The sequence below is a fragment of the Tauraco erythrolophus genome, chromosome 4 (genome assembly GCF_009769465.1).
Source record: "Tauraco erythrolophus isolate bTauEry1 chromosome 4, bTauEry1.pri, whole genome shotgun sequence".
Lineage (NCBI taxonomy): Eukaryota > Metazoa > Chordata > Aves > Musophagiformes > Musophagidae > Tauraco > Tauraco erythrolophus.
Window position 1 is genome coordinate 75,740,426 of NC_141468.1, and position 27,902 is coordinate 75,768,327.

The window sequence follows — 27,902 nt, forward strand, 5'->3', positions numbered from 1 at the left end:
GTAATGGGAAATCAGTCTATAGTTGTAAATAGCATTCAGCAGGTGTCTGGTTGTTAGTTTACTGGTGTCAGAAGTTGACATGAAACTGAAATTGGAAACATGAAGTAAACGTGTGCTATTTTGGAGAACTATCGGGCAGCATTTGAAACATTTTTTTCTTACTAAGCTGTAGCAAAAAGCCCAGCTCTCGAATAATGTCCATCTTAAGTCCTCTGTCCTCTTCTCTCCTTCCCACCATCTCCTTGAAGGCCTGCTCAGTTTCAGAAAGGACTTCACAGAGAAGATAAGGCTGCCTAAGCCTTACCATATTTTTAGGAACTGAGGAGAGCATAAAGTAATATTATAAATAAAAAAATGTTGAGCGAGTTGTTTGCAGAAGAACTGGGCAGGCAGTTGTATCGCTCTCCATCTGTGGCTTAGTAAATCCTTCATTTATGAGCTGAGGAAGGTTTGGCTGTTGTTGGTATCTGTGGGAGTACAACCAGCAGCAGCAGCAGCAGTGGGACGTGGGGTCCAATGTCAGCACAGCACAAGTTGGCTTATTCCCTGAGATCACCCATTCCTGATTTGCATTACACCTCACGGGCAAGACGTGCTAACGCTAAGGGAGAGGTGACCTGGCTCTTGGTAGATGCTTTGGGGGATTCCTTAGGTTGGGTTTTGTCCCCGTAGTGCTGTACACATATGGTAACAGCTGACGGGGGACAGGCAAGGAAGAAGGAAGTGGCAGCTCAGGAGATTTTATGTCAGTGGGCCAGGCAGGAGAGCTCTGCCTGCAGTGGCAAGAGTCTGGGGGCAAATCTGTGGGACACAGAGAGAGGGAAAGATGGGGAAGGAAGTGGCCAGAAAGCTTGACTGGAAGCAAAAGATCTTTAGATGGGAGGGACACAGGACGGCATGAACTGCCCTGGCAGATGACCATAGAATCATAGAATCGTAGAATGGTTAGGGTTGGAAGGGTCCTCAAAGATCATCTGGTTCCAACCCCCCTGCCATGCCTGCAGCTGGAATTTCTGATCTTTCTGCTTGGCCTTGTGGGACAACAAACCACCTGAAATACTGTGTTGCATTTTCTGCTTTGAGATGCTTGGTACTTTAAGCAGGAAAAGGTATTTTGCACCAACACAGCAGATGAAAAGCAATATTTGCAGGTGGGAGCGTGGGGGAACGAGCAAGGGGGTTTATCCTGGGTGAGAGGGCTCTTGCCCACGTCCTCAGAAGACCAACCCATTGATGGAATTCCTGGGGTTTATTACTCGGTTTAGAGCTTCCAGAGGAAGTTGTTTTCCCTCCTAACCCACACAGCTGAAGGTGCGTTTGTGCAGCGAGGAGCCCGGGCTCCAGCAGGTTTGCGTCGCGAGAGACCCGCGTAAATATTTTCGCTTTATATCCAACTACCGCCAGGAAAAGCGTGGTGGAGACCGAACCGGCGCCACAGGGGGCGTGGCCTCGGCGCTTGGCCACGCCCCTCCACGTGGAGGCGTGGAGGGGGCGTGGCCAAGCGCCGAGGCCCCGCCCCCTGTGGCCGCTGTAGCAGGAAGCGGTCGAGCGCAGCTGGGCAGCGTCTGTGGAGCCGGTTGCGGCAGCGGCGTTACCGGCGGTGCCCGGGAAACTTTCCGAGGGGGAACCGCGTAGGGTCGCGCCCTTCGCCCGTCCAGAAGAAGCGGGGCCGGGAGGGTTTCTCGTCGTTGCCGCCGGGCGGCCCCCGACTCCGCCCGCCGCTGCCGGGAGAGCCGTGCGGGCGGCGGGGGCGGCAGAGCCGGGTGCCGCGGCCGCCTCCGCGGGGTGGGGGTGGCGGGGGACTGACATGAGATCATCGCCGGCGGCGGCGGCGGCAGCATGGCCTCTGCCAGGAGCGGCGGCCGCGCCGCGCCGAGGGACGAGGAGGCCAACGGCGACCTGGACCGCTCCCTGCAGCAGATGCTGCGGGCGATAGCGGAGGAGCGGAGCCGCGCCGGCCTCCGCCAGGAGATCAGCGGCCTCGGTGAGTCGGCGGCCGGGGCCTCCCCGCCGGGCGGGGCGGGACGGGACGGGGAGCGGAGGGGCGGGCGCGGCGCCCCGGGGCCGGGCGGCCCACGGCGGCAGCGGGAACCCCCCCCGCCCCTGCGCGGCTGCGGGGTGGGTCGGTCTCCCGGTTCGCCGTGTGCAGCCGGCGCCGGTGGCCTGGGAACCTGTTGTGTGCTGTCCTGGGGATGGGCCGCTTTTCCTCCCGAAGTCCCTGAGAACCGGGGAGAGCAGCTGTCTGCTCCATTGTCTGAAATGCCCTTGGAGAAAAATGGTCAGAAGGCACTAGCGCATCAGCCGATGTCCTTTTTTTTTTTTTTTTTTTTTTTTTTAACGTATAAACTATGTACCGTGTGTTTTGGAGTACAAACGGAAAAATTTTTTTGCCAAGTCTTGCCAACCCATACGATTGTATGGCTCTCAGGTGATCTCTGTAGATTTTTTCCCTCTTCTGAGTCAGACACCTCCCTTCTCTGAGTAAATGACTTCATGCTGCTTGCCGTGGTCTAGTAAGCGTGTAATGTTGTGGCTCTTGGTGGTCAGTTAATTTTTTAAATTGTGGATGTTTTCTTTAGCTTTCCGGCTATCCTGTTTATTTACATCTCGATTGATGCAAATTTTACATGACACCTTTATTTAGCTTTTGGCAAAGCTTGCGCATTGCCAAATGAAAGTTTGAATTCAGTTGAGTTTAGGCAAGAGCGGTACGACAGCTTAACCAAAATACATTGCATCAGGAAACTCTTCTGACTAGGCTAACGAATAGAAATCATTCGGGTTTTCATGCAACAATAGAGATTATAGACAGAAGTTTTTGATTTAAGGAAGGGTTTCTACCTTATTCAGAACTTTTGTGTGTCCTGATCTGGACCTGTGCTCTAAGGGGATGAACATCCAGAACCCCTTGCAGGGTCAGGGCTTTAAGTTATGAACACTGATGTGCAATACTTCTCTTGTTTCTTCCACGTGGCCTTTATTAAACGGGTCCTCCTTCCTCAGCTTATTTATAAGATCCCAAAGTGTCTGTTTCTCAGTCTTCCTTAAAAACTCAGAATGAGTTTTATTTGAGTTTTACTGGCTTTGTGATGTGGATCGGCATGGGAAATCTCTGGTTCTCCATCTGACCTTTATGCATCAGTTTGCCTGCCAGTGCTTACTGTGGTCTCCCCAGAGAGGAATGGGTTCTCCCTTCTCTATTTTTGCCTTGCATATAATGAAAGCTTGCGCAAACAAAGAGAAATGGCAAGTCTTTCTTGTTTCTTCATGCTTTTTTCTAATGGAATTGGATCTCCAGGCTTTACTGTAGTGTAAAAATGTTAGAGGCCAAATAAAGTGTTGTGACAAAGAAACTGTAAACAAAACAGGAAAAAAACCCATCAAATATAAATGCCTGTGAGATTGCATTCATTGAAAAGCTGTTGTCAGCTCATGTTTGGCCATATCATGTTTGAATGAAAATAAAGACTTACAGGAACTGAAATATCACCATCGCTTTCTTTTACTGAAATTGAAAACAAGAAAAACTGTTGGCTCGTAAGAACATAGAAATGCTTCCTCTCCACTTGTGTTTGAACACATATGCACAATAGCTCATCACAAGAAGTCCTGCTGTGTAACTTTGGGTTAATCACACAAGTAATAGAACACTACTGCACCTCTCTTCTACCAGATGAAGGCTTGAAAGGAAAACCTCAGGAGAACTGCTTAGCTCCTTCCACTGAGGGGCTGATCTTGGCTGAGGCGATTTGCCTGTGTATGTCTATACCTGTGTGGAAATAGGTTGTATATCAGCACAGGAGTGCCTCAGGTGTTCAGTTTTTATATCCAGGGAATGGAGCTGAACTTTTAGCTGAAAACACTGCAGTTTGCCAAGCTGTTAGGCCTTTCCCTCACGTGCAGTGTCCTGCAGGTGAAGTTCCCTAGATCTCCCTGCCCTGAGCAGCTGTGGGTGTGATGGACCTTCAGCTGTGGTGGTTGTGGGACAGCATGGTGACTTTAATGCTGGGAGAATCTGTTCTGTGGTGGCTATTTCTGAGGGCAGTTGCTGAATATCAGTTCCCGCTGGCACTCCCCTTGCTAATCCCCAGGCACAGCAGAGTCACAAAGTGGGACCCCTCTCAGGATTAGAGGTTGCAGACTCAGGTTGCCATAGGGACATTTAAATTGTCACAGCATCTGACCAGCTTTTCTAAATCTATACTTAACGTTTGGGAGGAACATATTGGGAAGCTTCCTTAAAGCCTAGGAGACAGAGAATCTCTCTGTGTGTATGGATCCCGTATGGATTCAGATGACCAACACAGAGGTTTTGTCTGGTCTTTGTCCCTTGGTGCTCTGTTCGAAACAATCCCAAAGATCCAACCTGTGGCACGTCACCTGTTGGGCTGCAGGATGAGCGTAGCCACAACTGGTTTTAAATTAGTGGTGTTTCTGTTTGTAATGGCCAAATACTTTTCAGCTGTGTCAGTAGGTTAAATCTGTTGTGAGTTTTTCTGAGTTCTTTTGAAATCAGCTGGCAAAGACTTTGACCATGTTAAATTCTGGGCTTTCCCTGAGTGCTGTTAACCCCTCAACAATAAAATGAGATTCACTGGGTCATAATTTGGATGGCCTCTCTCCTTTTGTGTATTTCTTTTAAGTGAGCCCCTACTCCCCAGCCTGAGGAGGAAATCTCTGTTTTTGTTGATGCTGGATTTTGGTAAAAGGAATTGCTTTATTTCAGGAATATCACATGAGCATCTGGATAAGTATCATCCAAAAATGTAAATCCCCTTGCATGGGGTTTTCTGTGTTGTCCTGCTTGTGTAATGTAGAAAATACAGGAAATCTGACGTTGCACTTAAAAATAATGACTCATGTGTGACTCCTTCCCAAGCTGCTTAGAAGGAAGGATGATGTCTCTCTGAGAAGAAATCTCGGCTGGATGTTGGTGTCATCCAGCTGTGCAAAGTATTACACTAGTGTTGTGCACAAAGCTCATTCTGAAATGCCATTTGTCAGAACATTTCTCTGGCTAAATAGTTCTCCTTCTGGGGGGATGTCAGACTTGATGTATGTCTCCTCTGCCAGACTACACATAAGGCTCTGAGGTTACCTTCTTCGGCCAGAGCCCTGAACTGGAAGGGTTTTATTTTTTGATGTGCCTGAAACGACTGTGTGATGTTGTCAGATGCTTGATTTCCCTGTGTCCTTCTGTCCTCCAGTGCCAAACTGCCTTGCCTTTAGCACAGGGTACTTGGGTGGAGGTGTGACTTTATGCATACTGGAACTTATAAGGAGTAAGGAAAAAATAAATAGCTAGATCTGAATAATGTCTTGAACCATGGCTGATTGGTAATGGAGGTGTGTAGCCAGGCAAAAGGTAGAGAAGCCTTAAAGATCCTGACAAGCAGGTGACTGCCCCGTGGGCTGCAGAAAACGGGCAGTAAACAAGCAGTTGAAAACTGCTGCCACCAGGCATTGAAGGTCTGTGATGGTGGTGGTCACAGGTGCTGGTGGAGAGGCCGGGTAGTCTTATCAGTAATGAAGTGTTCCTTCTATTTGGTTTTCTGGTGGTAGAGGAGGTGTTCTTGTATTTGACTGCCTGTTGATGAGAGGAAGGCAGAGGAGGTTGTACTTGGAGTAGGGACAGCAGAAGGAGGAATGTTCGTCCTCAAAGTCTGGGTATCGCTTGGACTTGTTTGCGCAGCAGTGCACCTCAGGGCTTGTCATGTGAGTAAAGTCAAGGGGATGATTCATGTGCCAAATTATCTCGGTGAATAAATCCTGGAAATAATTAGGTCTCTAGCCTTCCTGAGAGAAGGGAAGGTGAGGTGGCATACAGTAAGTGCTCGTGCGTGTTGAGTGTTGTGAAAATATGATGGAAACGTAAAGAGCCAAGTGGGAAAATATAGGTAGAAGGATGAAGAATAATTGAAGAATTTTTGGAAAGCAAAAGAAGTTAACATGAAGAATTTTGATTTGAAAGTACTAGATTCAGGCCTTAACTCTATCATAGTGTAATAACTTTTAATTACATTGTAATATTCAAGAAGGATACGTTTGCTTCTGAAACTTTGAAGAAAGTGTAGCCACTGAGTAGGTGGAAGTCTCTGCTGAGAATTTGCTGCAGTACAGAACTGGTTGGACAAGAGTAGCTTTCATGCAGAAACAAAACCTATTCTTCATTTATTATTCTTCCTGGAGTTAGTTCAGTGAGTTGTTTAAAGGTGAGAAACTACAGAAGCTGGGAAGCTTTATTTTCCTTTGATCTATGGATAACAAGAAGGTACAGAGATCACACCTGTCTTAACAAAAACTTGATGTGCATATACAACCAAATTCATTAACTACAGGTGATGTCCCCCGAAATGAGTAGTTTAATATATAAATATGTCGATAAATTGATTTTCTTTTCATTCAACACATTTAGAAGGATATAACTTGAATATAAATTACAATTTTTATGACTTGTACCTTAATATTTGTACAAGTTCTTTTGTCCTATTTATAAAATGTTTTGCAGCTAATGAATATGAAACATTCAATAAAAAAATTAATAGTCAAATACTGAAGGAAAAAAGATACTAGTGTAAGTGACTTATAAATAGTAAAATAAAAAAAAAATGTTTATAGAGTAGCTTCCTAATAAGTAAAAAAGAAAAATGACAGTGTTCCAGCCAGGAAGAATCTGTATTTCTTTCCAGGAAAAGTTCTAGAAAGTACAAATGCAAAGCAAGATCAGAACAGATTATTTAAATCAGTTAAAGTAGATACTTGGAAGTCAAAATGATTTAACCAGCTTACCCTGGGTATCAAACCTCAGATTTGTTGGAGAAAGGTGAGCAAATAGCAAAGAAATTCCAGTGCAAAAATGGGTATAATGTGATTTTTTTTTTTGAGGTAGAAGGGGAAGATGATTTTAAAGCTGCCTTTTTTTTTTTTCCTGGCATAGAAAACTGTCTGGGACAAATTCCTGAAATCAAGCGTGCATGTAGATGTTTGACATGTAGCTGATTACTTGGGTAGGATGGTGTAGGAGAAACCACAGCTGGAGCCAATTGTGAGACCCAGTGGGTTTGGTCATGGGATAGGAACAAGTTTCTGCTTGTGCAGCAGCCCTGTGAGCAGGACCAATGGGGTGAGGGTTGTGCTTGCTAGGTCCTGCAAGGGATGTGTCTTGCTTTCTCTCCCAGCTAGGCCCAGGGGCAAGGAGCTGGGCTGGCTGTGCTAGAGAGCAGAGGGTGGGAGAGAGGAGCTTGTGGTGCTGGTCTGGGATGGGCCTCAGCAAATAGTGCTCAGCAAGGACATCAGACTCAGGCAAATCTGATGGAGGGTGATTTTTGGATGCTTGTGTCAGGGCTGGAGCGGGTAATTTTAAAACCAGGGTGCACTGCTATTTTTTAAGGTAACATCTTGCTGTAATGCGTCGGTGAGAACAAAGTCGTTGAAGGCGGCTGCTGGGAAATTTCCTGTCTGGCAGGGCTGTGCTAGGTGGCATGGTTTTTGTTGGTGAGAGAGATTTCTTTCTATTAGTATCATGGATCAGAAGAGAGGCTGTGATTTTGCTGTGGTGTGTTTCTGTGGCGATGGGGACTGAGAGGAGGACAAATGGGAATCTCATGCTGGGACTGGGAGACCTTATGATGTTGGGATAGGATTGTGTAGGATTACAGACAGAGGCAAATAATGATCTTTAATTATAAGGCTGAAGAGAAAATAACTGGTGTCAAAAAGGGTATTGAGATCTTGTGCCCTAGGATCCAATCCTGCCACTTCTGCAGTCAAGCATAGGATATTTAGGCATATTCGTGTAGGATCAAGTCATGCAGAGAATGGCAATCTGGGGTAAACTCCAGGGCTTCAGCCCTCCAGTGTAAATACCTTTTTTTTTTTTTAATGGTGATTGGTTTAAAATTCCATTTCCATTGTTTATTAGAACCTTGTTCATGCTGTTGTCACTAATGGCCTGTCAGGCTTTCCATTACACACCAGTGTTTTCAGGGGACTTGTAATTTGGCTGTGAAGGTTAGCTTCTGTCAGGAGCTTGACAGGCATCATCCCAGATCAATAGTATAATGTGGTCTTTCTTTTATTACAGCTTTTACATATTTTTTGAGCAGTTGAGTTATTAGTTTGTTCTTTTTAATGGAGATGAAGCTTTATGTGATTTTCATGTCCTGCTCAAGAGTGTACATGTTGAATTGTCATGTTCAAATTGTCATCTCCAGTCAGACTGGAGATGCTGAAGTAAGGAGACAAGATTTTTTTTAAAAAAAAAAAAAACAACAAAAAAACCTCCCTCCCAAAACCCCATCTCAACAAAAAAAAACCAAGTACCCTTCAGAACATTGTTGCCCCAACTAAATAAGCAGTTTAGTTTTTAAAATGAGGCATGCTGCTGTTTGTTTTTTGATGCTAGCAGAGGTTGCTGGATATCCAATTGTTTGAAAATAAGAGTCCCTCAGGACTGAATGAGGAATCTGTAAGCCTAACAAAGGGAATAGTTGGAGTATTTTAAAACACCCATCTCTTATGTATGCATTGAGAGCAGCCCTGAGGAGAAGGACTTGGGAGTGCTGCTGGATGAGAAGCTCAACATGAGCGGGCAATGTGCACTGGCAGCCCAGAAAGCCAACCGTATCCTGGGCTGCATCCAAAGAAGTGTGGCCAGCAGGTCGAGGGAGGTGATTCTGCCCCTCTACTCAGCTCTCGTGAGACCCCACCTGGAATACTGTGTTCAGCTCTGGAGTCCCCAACACAAGAAGGACATGGAGCTGCTGGAGTGAGTCCAGAGAAGGGTCACGAAGATGATCCAAGGATTGGAGCACCTCTCCTATGGAGACAGGCTGAGAGAGTTGGGGCTGTTCAGCCTGGAGAAGAGAAGGCTCCGGGGAGATCTTATAGCAGCCTTCCGGTACCTCAAGGGGATCTACAAGAAATGAGGAGAGGGGCTTTTTACAAGGGTATGTAGTGATAAGACAATGGACAATGGATTTAAACTGAAAGATGGCAGATTTAGATTAGATCTAAGGAAGAAATTTTTCACAATGACAGTGGTGAAACACTGGCACAGGTTGCCCAGAGAAGTTGTGGCTGCCCCATCCCTGGAAGTGTTCAAGGCCAGGTTGGACAAGGTTTTGAGCAATGTGATCTAGTGGAAGGTCCCTGCCCGTGACAAGGGCCTTGGAACTAGATGATCTTTAAGGTCCCCTCCCAACCCAAACCATTCTATGGTTCTGTGAAATATTGTAGTTCTAGTTGACAGGTTTGGGTTTGTTACTCTAGCATTATACTCTCTATGTTTTTAATAGGGTACTAGTCGCAAATCCATTTCGAAGTCTGGGTTCTGTTTTGAACTCTAAGATGGATGGGAGGTCTGCCTTAGCTTACCTTTACAGTTCAGGATGGATCTTCTAAGGATTTAACAGTAAATCTGACTGGATTCTTTCCAAAGAAATTAAAAATTGAATGAAGGATGAAGCATGTTGGTCTCCCCTCTCATCGTCAGTGTTGAGGATGCTGATCAATAGAAGAAGATCAGAGGATGTGAACTTTTCAAAAGTTGAAATACAGTGTCTTATGTTCCAGCTGCCTTTTGGAAAAAAAACAAAACTCTGCAATTAAATAGATAGTAATTATTGTTGCACCTACTTATCCTTTTAAATGAGCTAAGTAGGATCAAGGTAGCAGCTCACTGACATTGAAAGTGTTACCGTGAAGTGGATGGTGAGGTGTAAGGAGAAGGTCTGTACAAAATCAGTTCATGCTTTCAGGAGCCCACTGAATAGTGAAGCTGCTTTCTTCCAGTCAGTATTCAAAAGAAGATGAAACAAGCTGCTTTTGATCTGTTTGCAGCCCCTTGGGCTAAGCAGGGTGAATGTCTGTGAATCAAGGTTGCTCTTTTTTTGTGTATGTGATCCCAAAGAACGTATTGATTGCTCTGCTCGATGCAGGAAATCGGTTACAGTCAGGATACAGAAATACCAGATAACAGCATCATACTGCTCCGGTAGAGGAGCTGCAGCAACCTGAGCACGCTTCGACAGCAGTCCTGTTGTCTGAAGTCAATCAGATGCAGCCACAACCCTGAGTAATTTTTTTTTCCCCTAAATCCTTACTGTTGAAGGCATGTATGCAACATGTATGGATTTACAGGGTTTTCTGCAATCCTGTTTTAGAAACAGGGCTTTAAAACCGAAGTTCTTGTCATTTTGATTTGCCTGGTCTCTAGTGCTGTAGTACTGACTGTGTGCTAGTACTACTGCAGAAGTTGAACCCTGAAAACACTAATATTATCTTCCTTCTCTGGGGATTCCTTAAACATATTTCATTAGGGGGCTCAGAGTTAAATCTCTTTGAGGTTAATGTGTTGTTTTGCAGGCAGATAGGGTGTTGTGACATGAAGAGCAATTCTTTTTGGAGCCATGTCCTTCCACTGCAGAATGAGGGAGCAGCTACTGGTGCTGGTATTTAGGCTGTATCTGGTGTTTCAAAATACTCTTTGCATAATGTTCTTTCTTACAACTGGATCTGTCGGAAAGCATAGCATATGGCAGGCAATCAATAGTCTTTCACGTTAAGGATCCATTTTGAAACATTCCAAGGTGTTTCCAGGTACAAATGAAAATCTTCATGGCTCAATAGTGACCTAGCGTTTTAAGCTACCATGCAGTGGAGAGGCCCTATATTCAGGTAGTTGCCAGAAGCTGCCTCCATGCCTGGATTCTCAGTTTCAGGAAATTTGCATTAGATGTTGCTACCACTTTATCAATCCATTTGGGCCTGCAACTTTTAGGGTCTTCTGTAGGAAGATCGGCAGCATTTAGGCTTTGAATGCTTGGGTGGTGTTTCCCGTGATCAAATAGTTGTGGAAGATCTATTACTTCTGATTATCTATATCTGGAAGTAATATAGATAGTTTTAGCTCCAGTCTCTGTTTGCATGTCTAACTACCAAGCGTGCGGGGTGGGGGGGGGGGCACGCCGGAAGTGAGTTGGGAGTTCTGGGTCCTGTCTCACAGGGCTCCATGTGATCAGCGGGAACCTGGGATATGGATAAAATGCCAGTGAAGCTTGAGCTGTCTTTGCGCTATGAAGAGTTTGATTTAATTGCCTGGAGGTGCTGCAACATCATCAAGATGAGGGAAGTGTGTTGAAATGGATTTATAGTGTTCTGCTAAGAGCTGTGAAAGATTTCACCAGAAATGTATTCCTCTGCTTTCTCAGAGAACAAACATAGGTTCTTGAATGTCTAGCAATGTTATATTTTCAGTAAGGAGTATGTTTAACCTGCCTTAAAGGACTTTGAGAGGCATATTTTAAACTTCCGTAAAACTCAGTGCTCCATAATAATACGCAGGGTGTTTAGTGTGATTTAGGTAATGGGTCTGGAGGAGATGGGTTTGTTGCCTTGTAGGGTCGCTTCTGCTTAGTTATTGCCTGAGCTCATCTTTTCAGAAACAAAGCAGCAAGCTCATCGCAATATGTCTTGGAGATAAAGCTCTGTGTAAATCCAGAGGCTTCCGAAATAATCATGATCCAGCTTTTTGTATACTTCATAGGAATTCTTAAATACTTTTTTCCTTGGTTTTAATGAGAAGTTTAACTCTGCCTAATTCATGAAGACCTGAATGGATGACCCATGTTTTTCATAACAAGGGTGACTAAACTCTAGTCAAAGCATCATGTGAATTGTTAGTAGTCCATGTTTTACGTGAATTTCATCCTCTTTGATCTCTGCTATTACAAGCATAGATTACATTATGCTGTGTTCTTTAGTCTGACTTGTCAGATTCACACTGGATTGTGTTTCATAAGTGACTTTTTTTCCTTTCAGTTAAAAAAGAAACGAAGATATAAAGGTGTACGCGAGGTACTTTGGGATGCAAGCGCTTTAAAAGTGATCCAGGATGAGAATAATTATTGTGAAATTTTTCACTTTCTTCTGTTCAACAACTGTCAGGCTAACCCATTTGTTTATATATGTATATATATACATACATGCATGTACGTATATTTAATTCTGTGCATTGATCCTATGACATGATAAAACTATTTTTCTAATTGGAAAAGTGATGCCTTTAATATGTTTGAGTGTGCCTGGTTGCTCCTAGAAGCCAATGGGGAAAAAGTGATGGTGAGCCTAACATGAAAAAGTAAAAAAGCAGGGAAAGTGTAAGAGCCAGTGTAAGCTGTTTGCTACTTTGAAAATTTTGCTGGTTTGCATTTATTTCTAAAATAACATTTCTCGGTGTATCCAATATAAAGAGATTAAAAAGTTTGGGCTTGTTTGGAATCCTGTCTTGATGCTCGCTCTAATGTTTTGCTCTGAGGCTTTTTGATTTGGCTCTTGTAGATGCTGCTAATGATGTAGGTGTTGCACTTCTGAGCAGACTAGTGTCCCGTTTCTGGAAGCTATGCAATCCTCTGCAGGAGAGGCAGTCTGCCTTACATCCTGTAGCATGGCCAGGAGCACCACCTTCAGCTAGTGATATCTTAGTCATGAAAATTTTCAGGTGTTGCCAGGGTATAGAAGACTGTCATCTATCTGGTGCTTGCTTGAGACTTCGAGTCCTTAGTCAACCTGAAGTTTTATCGTTCATAGTTCTTTTTACTGGATGTTTCTGGGGCTACAGAAGGATGGGGAGGAATGAGTCACTCTCTAAACTGGAACACAGTTGAAGCCTATAACCCTGCATGCACGTGCCGAGGACAGATATATGAACTATTAATGCTGAACTTTAGAGATCTGGATTTAGCGTCTGCTCTTCTGTGGATTTCTTTTGTCATTTTGGGTAGGTTGCTGGCACTTTTTGCACTTGTGGTCTCGATCTGGCTTTGGGAAATAATAAGCCGTTACTTCCGAGGGAAGACTCTCCTGTGGTTGACAACTCTACTAATACCTTGGGGACAAAGGGTGAGAGGGAGCTGAGAGCTCCCTCTGTAAGCAGCATCCCAGAGGAGTGGAATAGCATAGCCACAGTGGAGTATGCCAGGGAAAGCGTGGGTCTGTCCAGTGTGGACTGTCCTCTTCAGTCCTGAGCTCGTTGGTTTGGCAGAAAGATTGGGCAAATGAGAAAAGCAAAGAACACAGAAGGCTGACAGTTCGTATGTTGCAGTGTTAAGTGATTTAATGGCTTTGTTCCCCAACTGAACAAAAACAGTGCCTGTAAATAACATAAATTTTGCTTTATTAACAAAAACTGTAAACAGAGAGTTGTCTGTGGCATTTTTGGGTCAGAACTTGAATTCTGAAGTCCTTTCCAACCTGAATGATTCTATGTACTTGCCAGAGATGAAGAAAACTCCAGGTTCAAATTTGTCATCCAGTATTGTTATGAATGGGACAAAAGGGGGAAATCAAGCATAGGCATGTCCTTCCTCTTTCTACTTTCCTGCCAAGAAACTTTAAAGGGAATCACAAATGTGTCGTCTTCAGCAAAATGCTGCGAAGAATGCAGCAATTAAAAATGTAATGCTTGCCTTGTACTTGTTTGTCACTGTCTCTTAAACCTGAGGTTGAGGGCATTTTCAAAAAATTACAGAAAACAAAAGGACAGAAGGGAAACGGGCGCTTCTGTGACTGTATCTGGAGCCTTTATGTGTATCTCTTCAAATGCAAAATCTATGCTTTGGTGCTTTGATTGAACGGAAGAATATTAAGATTTATAATCTTTACTTCAAAACTCTAGTGGCAACATCAAACGCCAGTAAACTCTGTAATCAAAACCACAGGGGAGGGTGTTCATAAGCCCAATGGTGGGGAAAAGCAGAAGAAGACATTGCTGCCTTGTGCTTTTGCTGAGAAATTTTCTAAATAAGGTCTTTCTTTCTCAACTCACATGTTCCTGCTTGAGACCTTGTAACTGTCATGAGATAGAGGTAGACGTTTCTCAACAGATAAAGGTTACAACTCTTCTTGGTTTTATAAACTGTATTTCGTAACGATTTTTTAGTCTGGAGAGAGTGGCTGGTTGAGGATGATGTGGCGGGTGGGAGAGAGACCCAGGGAGGGAGGGAATGCCAAAGAAACATAGCTGAAGTGTCAAATCATAGTCATGTTGCAGGTTGGAGGCAAAAAGCTTGGAAGTCCCTTAAATATTTAGTCCAATATCATATTCCCTGGGCTTCTTCACGGTAGTACACCCACGCGTAAGCTTTTCAGACCTATAGGGATTCGTAGCTGTGCAAGTCTCTTCTTTGGAGAAACTGGGAATAGTAATGCTGGTTGCAAATGGAAAGGGATGGCCTGTTTTCAGCAGCTGACATGTTAATGATAGGCTGAACCTCCGTTTATTAAACTGAACAGTAGCTTTGCAGCAGTTGCTCTGTCTTAAGGAGTAGGGTGCTGCTGGCTTTAGGGCAGTTGTTTTTGGTTCTTTCTGGCTGAAGTTAGTATGTCACGGATGTTACTCCTTTTTTTCTCCTTTCTCTCTTTTAAACGATAGTGACCGTTTCCCCAGCAAGCCACTTTTTCGTATTTTCAATTGTTCTGTTGTGGATTAAATTAAAATCCTTTGCTTTACTTGGGGCTGTCAAGGAACAATACCTTGCCTCACACATACAGGATGCCTCCAGCACATAAGGCTGGTGTGCTTCAAGGGGATTGACGTTCTCCAGATCTGCGGTTCTGTAAGCCGTGCGCACTGCCTACAGGCCAGCCTTGGACTGGTTTCTTGTGCCTTTGATGGTTCCACAATAGGGTAATAAGCTGTTAGAGGAAACATTTTTCTTCCTTGTATGAATGTGGTTTGTATATAGAGAGGGACCTGCTTTTGCAGTAAGAGGAGGTTTCGCTGGGATGTTTGTGAGTGGGCAGGCACGCTTCGTTATTATTTTTAGCTAAAGAGCTATGTTTGTTATCTTAGAAGCCTGTGTTAATAATAATGGAAATGCTAAAGGGAGTGCTGCCTAAGCGTTCAATTTGTTGGACATAACATTAAGTACCACTTTGCTTTAGCCTAAAGACTTCAGAAAGCAACCCAAAGTGGGATTTTTAAAGGGTTTATTTTTTCTAGGAAGTACCTCCTTCTGTAGGTTAGTTTTCTTACATATGCATGTCCGGTTGGACACCCAGTTGAGAGATGCAGAGCCAAACAGTTTTGAGTGTTTTTTAGAAATCTTGGCCATAAGATGGATGAAAGTGTTGGTTGTCAGCTTCTAAAAGTGAGTGGGTTTGTGGTCTAAAAGGTAAGTGAGAATTACGGCTTCTAGTGCGAAGTTGCCAAGTGCTCACTTGGAAAGCTGCTGCCAGTGTTTCTACTTAGAACAAAGAAGCTGAAATGGAAAATACCAGTGTATGATAGTAGGCATGTGTAGGAAATAGCTCTGCTTCCCTGCAAACTGCTGTTGTAATAATTACTCATTCTTTCTGGCATGACAGAATGATGCTAACTAGCAGCCCACAGCAAAGATAAGATGCTAGCAGAGGTACATACATGAAAACATCAGTAACAACCACACTCTAGGTAGTTTTCTAAGGCTGGAGTTCTTAAAAAATGTGATTTACTGGTTTTACCTGATCTGCCGCAGTAGTTTCTCTGATACTGCTTTGACAGTGGTATTTATTAAGTATGAAAATAGAGACATTGGATGTCATAAATTTACAGGACTATCAGTCTTCGATCAGAGTGAGTGCTTTGGCAGAGAACAAAAATAGGGGTGCGCATATAGCATTGAAAGTGCACGTTTAGCCTGCTATAGACAAGTTTCTGTGCGCCAGCAGTGCCGGCATACTTCGTAAGTTACCAAGTGATCTTCCTAGATTGGATTTAGGTCTTGGAAAGTTTGGGACTGTTGCTGGTAGATTCTGGAAACAGCAGTAGGGAATGTGTATGCATTTGTCCCTCTTCCATTGAGTTTAAAGTGATTGCATCCAATGGAATCAAGGTTGCCCCTGTTAAGAGAGGATGGTTACACCTGCACTAAATTCCCACAGTTACGTCAGGAAACACACAGAAGCTTTCTGCATTAGTTTCTTATGTGAAAGTCATAACTAGCTGATTTTTTTGGTGTTATCCTAATGAATACATTAAATCTATGGAAGCAATGCTTCAGTCCCTTGCGGAATTGCACGTGGGTTTGAGCGAGGTTTGGATGCGGCTTCTGGAGAGCTGAACTACCATGTGCTACGAGAGGCTGAAGTACAGCAAAGTAGCTGAGCACTGCTGGATGAAAATGAGTTTATTATTTCTGTGCACTAGAGTTCAGTAGCAGGTAACTGTATCCTGTCAATTGTGTTGACCCTTGCTATGATTAGATATTTAAAATAGACTGGCAGATGCCTGTAAGATGGTGTCTGGATTTGATATTTCATACTGACTTATGATATTTAATTATTTCTCCCTAAATTTAACATCTAGGATTGATAAATATTTCTCAAATTATTTATGATTCAGTTTGAATTTCAGTTTAAATTCCCCTTTTTCGAAGTGGATGTCTGCAGATGGTGCACAGTAGTTTATACTTCTAAATTCTGTGGGTTTTGATTCAATACTAAGTGTTAACTGAAATGATGGTTTCCACAGCATATGTAAGTAAGAGAAGAGAGAGACAGGAAGATGCTTTAACTTTAAGAATATGTTTTACAGTTGTTTTTTTTTTTTATTCTAGAGGAGGTTGTGTTTGTGTTCCATGATGATATGCAGCAATCTTCTGCAGTGGGAGAAGAACAAGTGCAAATGGAAGTGGAGAAATGAAACAAATGTAGATGAGAGAAAGTAAGGTCTCTCTCACCTTCCCCTCTGAGTAATACAGAAACCATCCCAAGGAGAATAGAAAACCACAGCACTCAGGGTCCGAGCACTGAGACTTCTTGATGCTTTTGTGTGAGCAAACAGTTGTTTTTCTTCAATATTCTCATTACCTGCATTAAATGAAGTAACAAATAAGCAAGATATTTTTGTCAGGATGGGAGGAATCAAAAGAGGATCCAAATTTGAGGAAGCTCTGAAACCCCAGCCAAACTTTGTGGCTAGTGTTCAATTGAGGCATGTTCAGTTATACCTTTCTCTGTCACTTTTAATGGTTTTTCAAAATACCACACAAAGATTTGTATGTCTCTTGCATTTTGGCAGCCAGCATCAAATGTATTTGTCCTGGTTTCACCTGGAACAGAGTTAGTTTTTCTTTTTAGTAGCTAGAAGAGCTCTGTGTTTTGGGTTTAGTCTGGGATTCACTATGAGAAGAATGTTGAGAATGCACTGATGTTTGTAGTTGGCACTGAGACATCAAGGACTTTGAGCTTGCCGTGTTCTTGCCAGCGTGCAGGAGCACAACAGGCTGGGGGGTGAGCATGACTGGGACAAGCAATCTGCAACTCCCCTTACAATTTAAAGTTAGGATTGAGGGCTAAATTGGCCGATGGAATATTCCATATCATGCAATGTCATGCCCAGTATGTAGATGACAGTTGACCAGAAAGAAGGGCGTCTGCTCTTCCAGGAACGCTCTTGGGAGTGCTCTCTCTTGAACTCTTGCAGTGCTGTCTTGCTCTTGTTCTCTTTTCGGGCCTCTCGATTGTCCAGGATTGCAGTGTCAGGACTTAACCTGTTTCGGAATCATTTGCTGGAATGGGGCAGGTCACTGGGTGGTGAGCAATTACACTGTGCATCGCTTGTTTGTATATATTGTTATTATTATACATAATATATACTCATATATTATTAAATTGTCGTATCTCAACCCATGAGTCTCCTTCCCTTTTCCCCTTTAATTCTCTTCCCCATTCCCTGGTGGTGGGGGAGGGTGAGCAAGTGTCTGTGTTGCCAGCTGGACTAAAGCATGACAGTATTACAGCACTGTAATATAGGATATTACATGGCTGTCATGTAAAAAACAAGCATTTGCCTTAAGGTTTGTGTTGCTAAGTGCAAGTATTCACATGCTTAGAATATACTTTAGCATGAGTTACGGGATCAGCTGACTTGATCTCTTCGCATGACTTTTACAAAAATGTTTTGAGGAGTTGGACTTAAATAATACATGAACTTGTTCTAGCCCTCTACAAGGGTTGTTCTGTGCTCCTCTGAGAAGAGGAGAGAACAAAGTTTTTCTGGGAGAAAACAAAATGAAAGCAAATATGATAAAGGTGATGTAAGTGGCAGGTGGTATGTGAAGTTTAGAAAGCAGAAATCGAACTGTTCCTGAAACTGAAGTTTTCTGAGGTGACTGGAAATACTTTAGAAAGCAGTTGAGAATGTAGATAAGATGTGTTATTGGTATCTAGAATTGTGACGGGTGAGTACTGGGCAGAAAATCTTAGTTTGGTAAGAAAATAGGAATAAAAAAAGAAAACCCGAAACTACAAGAGAATGCTTACCGAATCTAGTATTTGAACCCTGGTGTCCTTTCTCTCACGAGGTTAACAGCTCTTCATGGGAAATGTTCTGCTGGTTTTTAGCTGTTTTCTGTATAGGGAGGTGCTCAATTTGACCTAGAAAAAGAATTCAGTCCGTGAAAGAACTTCTCGTCATGTTGTGTGTTGTTCCCCTTTCATTGTACATTACAGATGTGCTTGAAGCCACACTCAGGATAACTTCTATGTATCACTTCTCTCTTGGGTGAAATTCGATAAAACAAAACATAATGGAAAAGAATGGTTTAAATTCAGAAAGAGCTGTTCAAGATCTCAAAGAGTAAGGAGGCAACTGAGAAACATGTTGTTGTTGGTTCATTGCTCTTCAGTTCCAAGGGTGTTCCTCAGGTGGGTGGAATTGTTTCCATTGCTGATGCAGTGGGCTTTTATGAATTTAATCATGGAAAATTAAAACATATTAAATACTGAGCTTTCCTTTTTGTTATGCCTCTCTTTCTGTGTTACCTATTGTTGATAAAGAAGCGTTCAAACCGAAGAGCCCTGAGCTGAATTTCCTTAATACAAAGCTGTTGGATTTCATACTGTGGTTGCATTTGAAGTGTTGCCTGTGAGGGCTCTATTATATCCTCTTCTAGGCCTGTGAATATGTCCTCTTGTACAAGAGCACAATTGGAATTTTGATCGTTGTTCTTGGCTGTGCATGAGGGTAGATTCTTTCTTCTAGTCGTGCTAGAGCTCTGCAATGAGAAGACTGGGAGAGCATGAAAGAAGGAGAGAGCTTTGTGGAAAGGCATGTATGTGCCTGAAAACTAGTTGCATTAGAAACTCTGCTACTGAGTTTACCTGATTTACAAACATTGTGTTCACAAAACAAGTTGGTGTTACCTGGTTTTGGTATCGTAATAGCTCCATAATATTTTCTGTTCCATGTAGTCAGAAGAGGAAGTCAGGTGTTAGAAGTTATGAGGGAAGGGCTAGAAATCCATGTTTTGCCACAGAACGATTCCATGGCACGTGCACATCTTTAGACTTGAAAAGGTTCAAAGAAGGGTAGCAGAGGTGCTATGAGGATGGCTTCTGTACAGGGGATGTTTGTCTGGTAGGCTAGGAGTTCTCAACCTGGAAAAAGGATGCTTCAGGTCTTGTGTGTGATGGAGACTTGTGAAGTGGGTGGTGTGAATACAGTGTATAGGTATTAATTAGCTGCTGTGTCTTCCAGTGAAGAAAGCCATTGCATTAAATTGGAAATTGTTAGGTAAAAAAAAACCCAAACAACCCAAAACACACAATGTATGGTAAAAGCTGTGGGGTTCGTGGTCACAGATAGTTGTAAAAGCTGACGTGTGTCCAAAGAGAGCATGAACAGGTGAGCGGAACAGAGATCCAGTGGGAGCTGCCACATATGCAGGTATCTGGCACAGAAGGTCACTGACCTGTGGACCGTTAGAGGCTGTGAGGGAACTGAGAAGAAAGGTAGTGTTCTCCTGCCTTCATCGTATGCTCATCCCTGTCCATCTGTGTTGCCTACTGTCTGGGATAAACAACCTTTAATCTTGACTCACAGCTCTTACGTGCTGGCTTTGTACTCCTTGGAATTGAAAGGAAAACTTTCTCAAAGGGATTTCCTCATCAGGAATGCCCTGTAATAGCATTTCACTAGGTAATGGCTTAACACAGAAATAATCTGAAATATTTCTTTATTTTCATACTTTGCAGTTCTCAGTTACCTGAATTTTTTCTTTTGTGCTATTTCTATGCTTTTCTTGTAGTAACTTTGTAGAGTTACTGGGTATATAACCTCGACCATTAAACCCAGTGTAAGAAATTGTGCCGGAGATTAATACCCCAGTGTTAATCCCAAGTAGCTAATAAGAGGTAAGAAAAATACACTCTTTTGTGTCACTGTTTAATTAACCAAGGCAGATCAAGGCACTGGCATGGAGCCGGTTTAGGAAGAGGTTAAACTGCAATTTTGTGATGCCTTGTCAGTACACCCGAAGTGGTAGTTCTAGACAGTTGATGACAATTATGTTGATAACCAGTGTCTAAACAGATCTCTCTGGTGTCTTTCCTATGTTTCCCTTGATGCTCTTAGGCTCCTGTATGCTTATGCTAGTTTGGAGTCAAAAATCTGCAAAACCAAGAGCATTTTTGACAAAGAATGACTGAAAGCACATTTTTCTTTAACTACAAATGAAATATTTGGAGGACTTTTTTTTTTTTAATGAACCGATCTGACTCTGGGACAGGATGAAAATATTGCCTCATCCTGGCAGATGGAATAGTCTCAAACAGGGCTGCTAAGTGACTTACTTAAACCAAGAGTTGGTGATGGGGGGAGACAACCCTCTTCTGGTGGTTTTTGCCTTAAGTTTTTTTCTGGAATGCTAACTTTTTCAGTAAAATCTTGGATTCTTATGAAGGGCAGCATACTGCATTCAGTCCCTCTCTTAACATGTTGATGAGGTTTGTCTGAAGACCATGGATTTTTTTTTCTGGTTCAACTTTGCAAAAGTTGAATCTTTAGTAATGTTATGAAGGCAATCCTGAAAGCGAGGACATCTAAGTTTTCATGCCTCTTGTACAAAACAGGAGCATTTAGGAATGTTTCTTTTTCAACTTAGTAACTAAATATGTGAAAGAGCTCCCCCCAGATGGTCAGATGCTATAGTTATAGCTATCTGACTCTGCTCCCCACTGTTTTATCTCCTGATTAGACTCTTTTCTCTTATGATTTAGGTGTGTAGAAGCGTTGTACCTGTTCTCCCCCACTTTGCTACTGAGGAAGTACTTAAACTTTTGGGCCCTAAAATAAATGTTGAAAAAGACACTTCAGTTGCTGAGATGTTAAGCCCTGCTCATTGCTTTGCCCTCTAGTTTGTGTTCCCTCTCTGGGGAGGTTTGCAAGGCCAGAACCTCTTTTGATAGCTTTTTTCTTCCTTGGAGCTTTTCTCAGGTGAGCTTTTTTTTTTATCCCAAAGTACTGTATTTTGTTGTCGAAAACCTACTGAGACCTTCTCTTTACCAAACTGAGTGCTGCAAATGGTAGAATTGTGTCTCAGGATTTTCTTTGCACTGTGCCCTCCTCTTCTGTTCCAGAAGTCTTTGAACCTGGTAGTAACATGGGAGCTGAATTAAGTCCTTAAATGTATTAGACATGCATTAAGTGTTGTTTCTTTGACTAAAAGTGCTATCACTGTGTTTTTATGCAAAGTATTAATGTACAGTATCTAGAAAGACTGCATGGTATTATATTAACGAATCTAGAAGCTGTGGTCTGGTATCGTTTCTGTCTAGATGGACAGAAAGGAGGCAGTTTCTGTTAGGAGAAGGAGCAGAGGTTAAAACAGTAGGAGCTGCAAAAAAAGGTAGGTAAACAGATTGTAGGTTTACCGCACTCTAGAAGTCAGGATAACAGCTATTATACTTGGGAATAGTAATGTATAATTAGGTCCCTGGACTATATTTAAGCACTTTTATACAAAATCATCAGAAAGCAGTGGAATAAACGTACTACCACTTCTTTATGCGAAGTATTTCTTTTGCAAAAGTCTGCAAAGAGGAGGTCAGTGCTTTCTCTATATTTGGTTGATCGTTACCGATACTGTTAATAAATCTGAAATAACTGACTGATCAACATCCTTAATGTCTCTTTTCCACTAAATGCGCTACTGAGTGAGATGAAAGCAGCTTTATGAAGAAACTGTGTTCCAGTCTCTCAGTATTGATTGTGTTTGCACTCCTCTTGCTGCTCGCCAATGGCAAGTTGGGAGATAGACCAAAAATATGTTACAGAAATACTGTAATTACAGTTATTAAGCAGTCTGTGCACGTCTGTTAGATTAGCACCAGCTATCCTTGTCTTTAATTTTCTGATTTTGGTAATTCAGTTCTGCACCCAAGCTTCTTGTTAATCAAGGAAGATTTACGCAAAACCTTAGTGTAATGCTGGAGTATGGGAAGGCAAGCAGGGGGTAAAGATTTGGTACTCCTTCCTCCTTGCCTGTAGCAGTTTCAGGAGGGGGATGGGGAGAAGCAGGTCGTGTGGTGGTTGAGCTGTTGGGGAGCAATGCACTGGCAGTTCCCCTGTGGAGCCTGCAGAAGAGTCCCTTGTCGTGATTGGGGTAGCCAGGCTGGTTGTCATGATCAAGGCTTCTAGTAAGAGCCAGGCTGGTGGTGGTTCTGTGCATCTGCTTTTTTTGACCCATACATGCATACTGGACTTGGGGGACAGAGCTCAATTGCTGGGCAGTCTTGCTGGGCAGTCATACTGGGAGGATGGACTGGTGTTTTGACACCTATGCTTTCTGCAAAGGTTTTTGAGAAGTGAAACTCAGTTCACCTTTGTAAAATTGTATTAGAAACCTCACTGTAATCTGGAGAAGACTTTGGGCAACTGATCTCAGTGTAGGTGATGTTTCAGAGTTGAAAAGAGTCAAACCAATTAGCGACAAGTAGTAGACAGAAGCGAAGGAGGACGGCCCAAGTAGGGAAAAGCAGTGTTCCTGCTCTCGGTCATGGCCTGTGCTGCAGGGGCAGGAAGGAGGAGGGGAGTGCTCCCTTGCTGGGTCCCACTGATGATCGAAGGAGGTCCTGCCACTGTTGGGGTGGGCTGGCTGGGACTGTGCTGTAGCTCTGGACGAGAGTTCCCCCCACATGCATGTTGTCTGCTTCAGGCACTCGGTGAAGGCAGGGCCTTCCTGAACTTCTCTCCCCTGGGCACTTGGGTCGACCAGTGGGTCTCTCCTCTGTCTTTAGAGGATTTCCTCCACCCTGGCTTGCCACAGCTTGTGCTTATATTGGAGATGTCTGGCCTAGATGCCATGTAGGTCATCTCACCAGATAGACCCATCTACTGGGTCTGGTTCAGTTGGCGTCAACTTTCTTCATAGCAGCCTGCACGGTGCTGTGTTTCCAATGCTAAAATAGAGTTTCCAGTGTGCATTTCCACTTCGAAAGGTCTGTAAAATGGTATGACTTGGTCAAGTGCAGTGTCCTTGATAAGCCAGTCTGCTTATGCAGCTATTGATTGAAATTAACATACATGGGTTAAAATCAACATATGTGGGTTGAAATTGTTATTTTTACTTTTGAAAATGTGTGGCTTTTTCATGCCTTGTGATGCGTTTAGAGGTCCCGCATAAGCGGTGTCCTTGGCATGGTACGTCGAGCTTGGTGAGCTTCCTGTGGTTCCTTCTGAGTTGAGCCCAAAGGACTTTGAAGTTGCCCCAAACGTGGGGGTTGTCTGGGGCGCTGGGGCGAGCCGAAGCTGTTGCCCTGAGCCACCAAGCACTGTCCGAGGCACTGGGCGAGCAAGAAGCCACCCAATTTCACATTTCTGCTGGGGCGAGCGCGGTGCAGCTGGGCTGCTGCCTGGGTCTTGGTGTGCACAGACAGTCCCTTAGGGCAGGCTCCGGGGGCAGCTGGTCAGATTTCAAGCAGCTTGTTTAGTCCTCGGCTTTCCTACCCCTTCCCTTGCTTGAGGATAAAGCATTCAGCGAGAATTGGGTGGCAAAGGGAGATGATGATAGGTTTTCTGAACTGTTTTGTTCAAGTACAGTTGATGATGGTAAATTCACTTTAAACTCTTTTATAGAACTGTCCTTGTAGCTGTGTCATCTGCGATGTCTAGGGATAAGTAAAAATCTGATCTCAAAGAGGAGGAGATGGGGGGATGTGGAAAATCACCTGAAGGCTGAAGAAAAGACAATTCATGCACTCTCTTTGATTAGGCAATTTCTACTTTTTCAGACACTGAATTTTTATGCTGCAGGGTGGAGCAACATTAGAAATCCCGTTGAGTTCTTCAGTATCTGCTTCTCGGTAGTGGTACTTTCTGCCGATCGCTTTTCTGTTTACCTCTGTGAGGTTCTTCAGTTTCTGAAGCTAATGAAAAGGAGGAAAGAAGCTGGTCTTCCTAGAGTCAAGTGGAAGAAGGGGAGCTGATGGCTTTCTCACTTTTGTTAGGAGAGAGGGAGCAGCTGCTTCTCATTCTAATTCTCTCCAGATAATTTGATTGGTATCAAGCCACAAACTTGCTAAGGGGTTGCTGACTGTGTGGGATGACTTCCTCGATTTGTAACTACACAGCTTTATAGCACAGTGTAGGTCTGGATTTCCTTGAAATCAATAGTTGCTTGGCGGCAGCCAGGTTACACACCCTTTTATGGATTTCTTGGCTCATCTCCAGCTGTTTTCTGGATAAGCGTTAGGCTAGAGATCTCAGTTTTTCTTGCTGGGATGATATTGAGTCTAGTTATTTTATTAGCTTAGTGCCTTTCAGTTGCTGTCTTTTCTGTGAGATCTAGAAGGCAGTTCTCCCCTGTACTACTTACCTGTGAGGTTGCTGGCTCGGGCCTCTAGAGAACAGGTTCCTGGAATTAATGTGAAAAGACATGTAGTAGATAATCAGCAGGTGCAGGCTGAGAGGATTTGAAAGGCTGCTGGCCCCACCTGTGTCCACCCTGCTGTCTGCAGAGGTTGCAGAATAGTCACTAGGTCTGTTCCTCAGGTGCTTACAGCCTGACAGGCTCTAAAAAAAAAAAAAAAGGACATTAATGTTCGTTCATGTTAATACTCTGAACTACAGCTGTTGAGGGGCAAATTCAACACCTGTTCTCCAGTCTCCACTCCAAGGGCAGTGACTTATGGTGGAAGAAGGGGAACCATCAGCCATGGATAACAACTCTTGAATTTTTTCCAACAGAAATTGTGAAGGTGTATTTGGAGTAGCCTTGCACACATCCATGGTGGAAAGGTGATGCTTTCGTGTGTTCCCTCCTATCCCCAGGATACTTGTGCTAGTGTTCAGGATTTGAACTTTAGCTCATCCCAGGAGAAAATGTGTGATCCAAATAGTGCACTAGGCTTTTTTCACTAAGTGCTGTGGTTTTTTTCTTCCATTTTTCTTCGTGACACACTTTAGTCAGGAGATTCATGTAACTATGAAATTCTAACATATGGAAGTCACTTCCTCTTGGCAATTTGTCATCCTGACACATCAGGTTTAGGAATAACTTTTTCTTTATTGCAGAAATTACAATCATCCCTGTTAATATTTGAAGGAGAAATAATTTCGTATATATAATTTTATATTGTCATCTGGTTGGAAGAGACCCTCAAGATCATGGAGTCCAACCATTCACCCTGCATTGTCAGGGTCCCTAAACCATGTTCCTCAACACCAAATCCACACGGTTTTTAAACACCTCCAGGGATGGGGACTCCACCACCTCCCTGGGCAGCCTGTTGCAATACTTCACAACCCTCTCTGTAAAAAAAATTTTTCCTCATATCTAACCTAAATTTCCCCTGGCGTAACTTGAGGCCATTTCCTCTCATCCTGTCATTCATAACATGGGAGAAGAGACCGACTCCCATCTCCCTACAACTTCCTTTCAGGTAATTGTAGAGAGCAGTAAGGTCCCCCCTGAGCCTCCTCTTCTCCAGACTAAACAGTCCCAGCTCCCTCAGCCGTTCCTCATAGGACAAGTTCTCTAAACCCATCACTAGTTTCATTGCTCTTCTCTGAACCTGCTCCAGCACCTCAACGTCCTTCTTGAAGTGAGGGGCCCAAAACTGGACACAGCACTCCAGGTGTGACCTCACCAGTGCTGAGTATAGGGGGACAATCACTTCCCTGCTCCTGCTGGCCACACTGTTTCTGATACATGCCAGGATTCCATTGGCTTTCTTGGCTGCTTGGGCACGCTGCTGGCTCATGTTCAATCGGCTGCCGACCAGCACCCCCAGGTCCTTCTCTGCTGTGCAGCTTTCCAGCCACACTTCCCCAAGCCTGTAACGCTGCAGGGGGTTGTTGTGGCCCAAGTGCAGGACCCGGCACTTGGTCTTGTTGAATTTCATACATTTGGCCTCGGCCCATCGATCTAGTCTGTCCAGGTCCCTCTGTAGAGCCTCCTGGCCCTCAGGCAGATCAACACTACCTCCCAATTTAGTGTCATCTGCAAACTTGCTGAGGGTGCACTCGATCCCCTCATCCAGATCATTGATAAAGATGTTAAAGAGGACAGGCCCCAACACTGAGCCCTGCGGAACACCGCTGGTGACCGGCCGCCAGCCTGATTTAACTCCATTCACCACCACTCTCTGGGCCCGGCCGTCCAGCCAGTTTTTGATCCAGCGAAGCGTACACCCGTCCAAGCCATAGGCAGCCAGCTTCTGCAGAAGAATGTTATGGGAAACAGTGTCAAAGGCCTTGCTAAAATCGAGGTAAACAACATCCACAGTTCTTCCCTCATCCACTAAACGGGTCATTTTATCATAGAAGGAGATCGGGTTGGTCAAACAAGACCTGCCTTTCATAAATCCATGTTGACTGGGCCTCATCATCTGACTGTCCTGTACATGTCGCATGATAACACTGAGGATGATCTGCTCCATGAGTTTACCTGGCACTGAGGTCAGACTGACAGGCCTGTAGTTCCCTGGGTCTTCCCTCTTACCTTTCTTGTAGATCGGCGTCACGTTTGCCAACCTCCAGTCAGCTGGTACCTCCCCTGTTAGCCAGGATTGTTGGTAAATGATGGAAAGTGGCTTGGTGAGCACTTCCGCCAGCTCCCTCAGCGCTCTTGGGTGGGTCTCATCTGGCCCCATAGACTTCTGCACATTTAAGCTGTGCAGTAGTTCACTTACTGTTTCCTCTTGAAAGAAACCTTGATAAAGCTCTCCATCTCCACCATTTGGTTCTAGAGGCATATCACCCAGTGAGTTAGTCTGACCGTTAAAGACTGAAGCAAAGAAGGCATTGAGTACCTCAGCCTTTTCTTCATCCCCAGTCACTATTTCATCCATTGCATTTAGCAAGGGGTGGAGATTGTCCCTAACCCTCCTTTTACTGTTAAGGTATTTGTAGAAACTTTTCTTATTGTCTTTTATGTTAGCTGCCAGATTAAGCTCCAGCTGGGCTTTAACTCATTATGTATTTTTGGTTTTCTTTCCTTTTTATTTTTCATGAGTTTAATTAACTCATGATGTATTTTTATTTTTCTTTCTCCAGTTGGGAATCCTCTTTCACAATAATTTCTGCTATTTTCTTTTCTGTATTCTAATTTGACAGAAGATTTCTGACAAATGCTTTTAGTGCTTAAACAGGACAACAGTAGTGATGTGGCAGTGATGTGAACGTTAGTCATCTTGACAGCCTGACAACTGATACACTTTGAAGAAGGCTCATTTTTTTCCTGCAGAAAGAAATGCATATGTCAAAGGTATCAAGATGTCAGATTTCTTACGCAAAAGAAAGCTGGATGGGAGAGCAGATATGACTTGAGGTTTTTAATTTGTGAAGCACAAGTGCTGAGTTTCAATGGTAACTTTTTTTCCCCCTTCTCCCTTTAGCACATCAGAAGCTGTTTATCCCTACTCTGTCATACTTGTTTTCTTGCTTGCAGTTGCCTTACATGCCCAAAACACCAGCTGCTTGCCCAGCTACATTTGCTGAAGTGTATTCTCCAGTGGAACGAAGTTCTAGTTTCATCAGAAGCAAGAAAGGTTCGAGTCCTTGTTAGTAAAAACAGAAATAGTTTCTTTTGTCTGCTTAGCACATGCCTTTCAGGGAAATGCCTGGCATTTCTAAGCTATGT

General features: G+C 43.6%; 1 protein-coding gene across 3 annotated transcripts in view; it reads left to right on the plus strand.

Annotated features, from left to right (window-relative positions):
* The first annotated feature begins 1,839 nt into the window (after positions 1-1,839).
* Positions 1,840-27,902, plus strand: part of KIAA0930 (KIAA0930 ortholog) — a 75,942-nt gene continuing 49,879 nt past the window's right edge. For 2 of the 3 annotated variants that reach the window (XM_086611205.1, XM_086611204.1), the window contains exon 1: positions 1,899-1,984. In XM_086611205.1, the coding sequence (XP_086467331.1) occupies positions 1,921-1,984 (64 nt within the window). In that variant the 5' untranslated portion in view covers positions 1,899-1,920. Of the gene's footprint in view, positions 1,985-27,902 lie in introns of all 3 variants that reach the window. The other variant, XM_086611203.1, reaches the window with a different exon arrangement.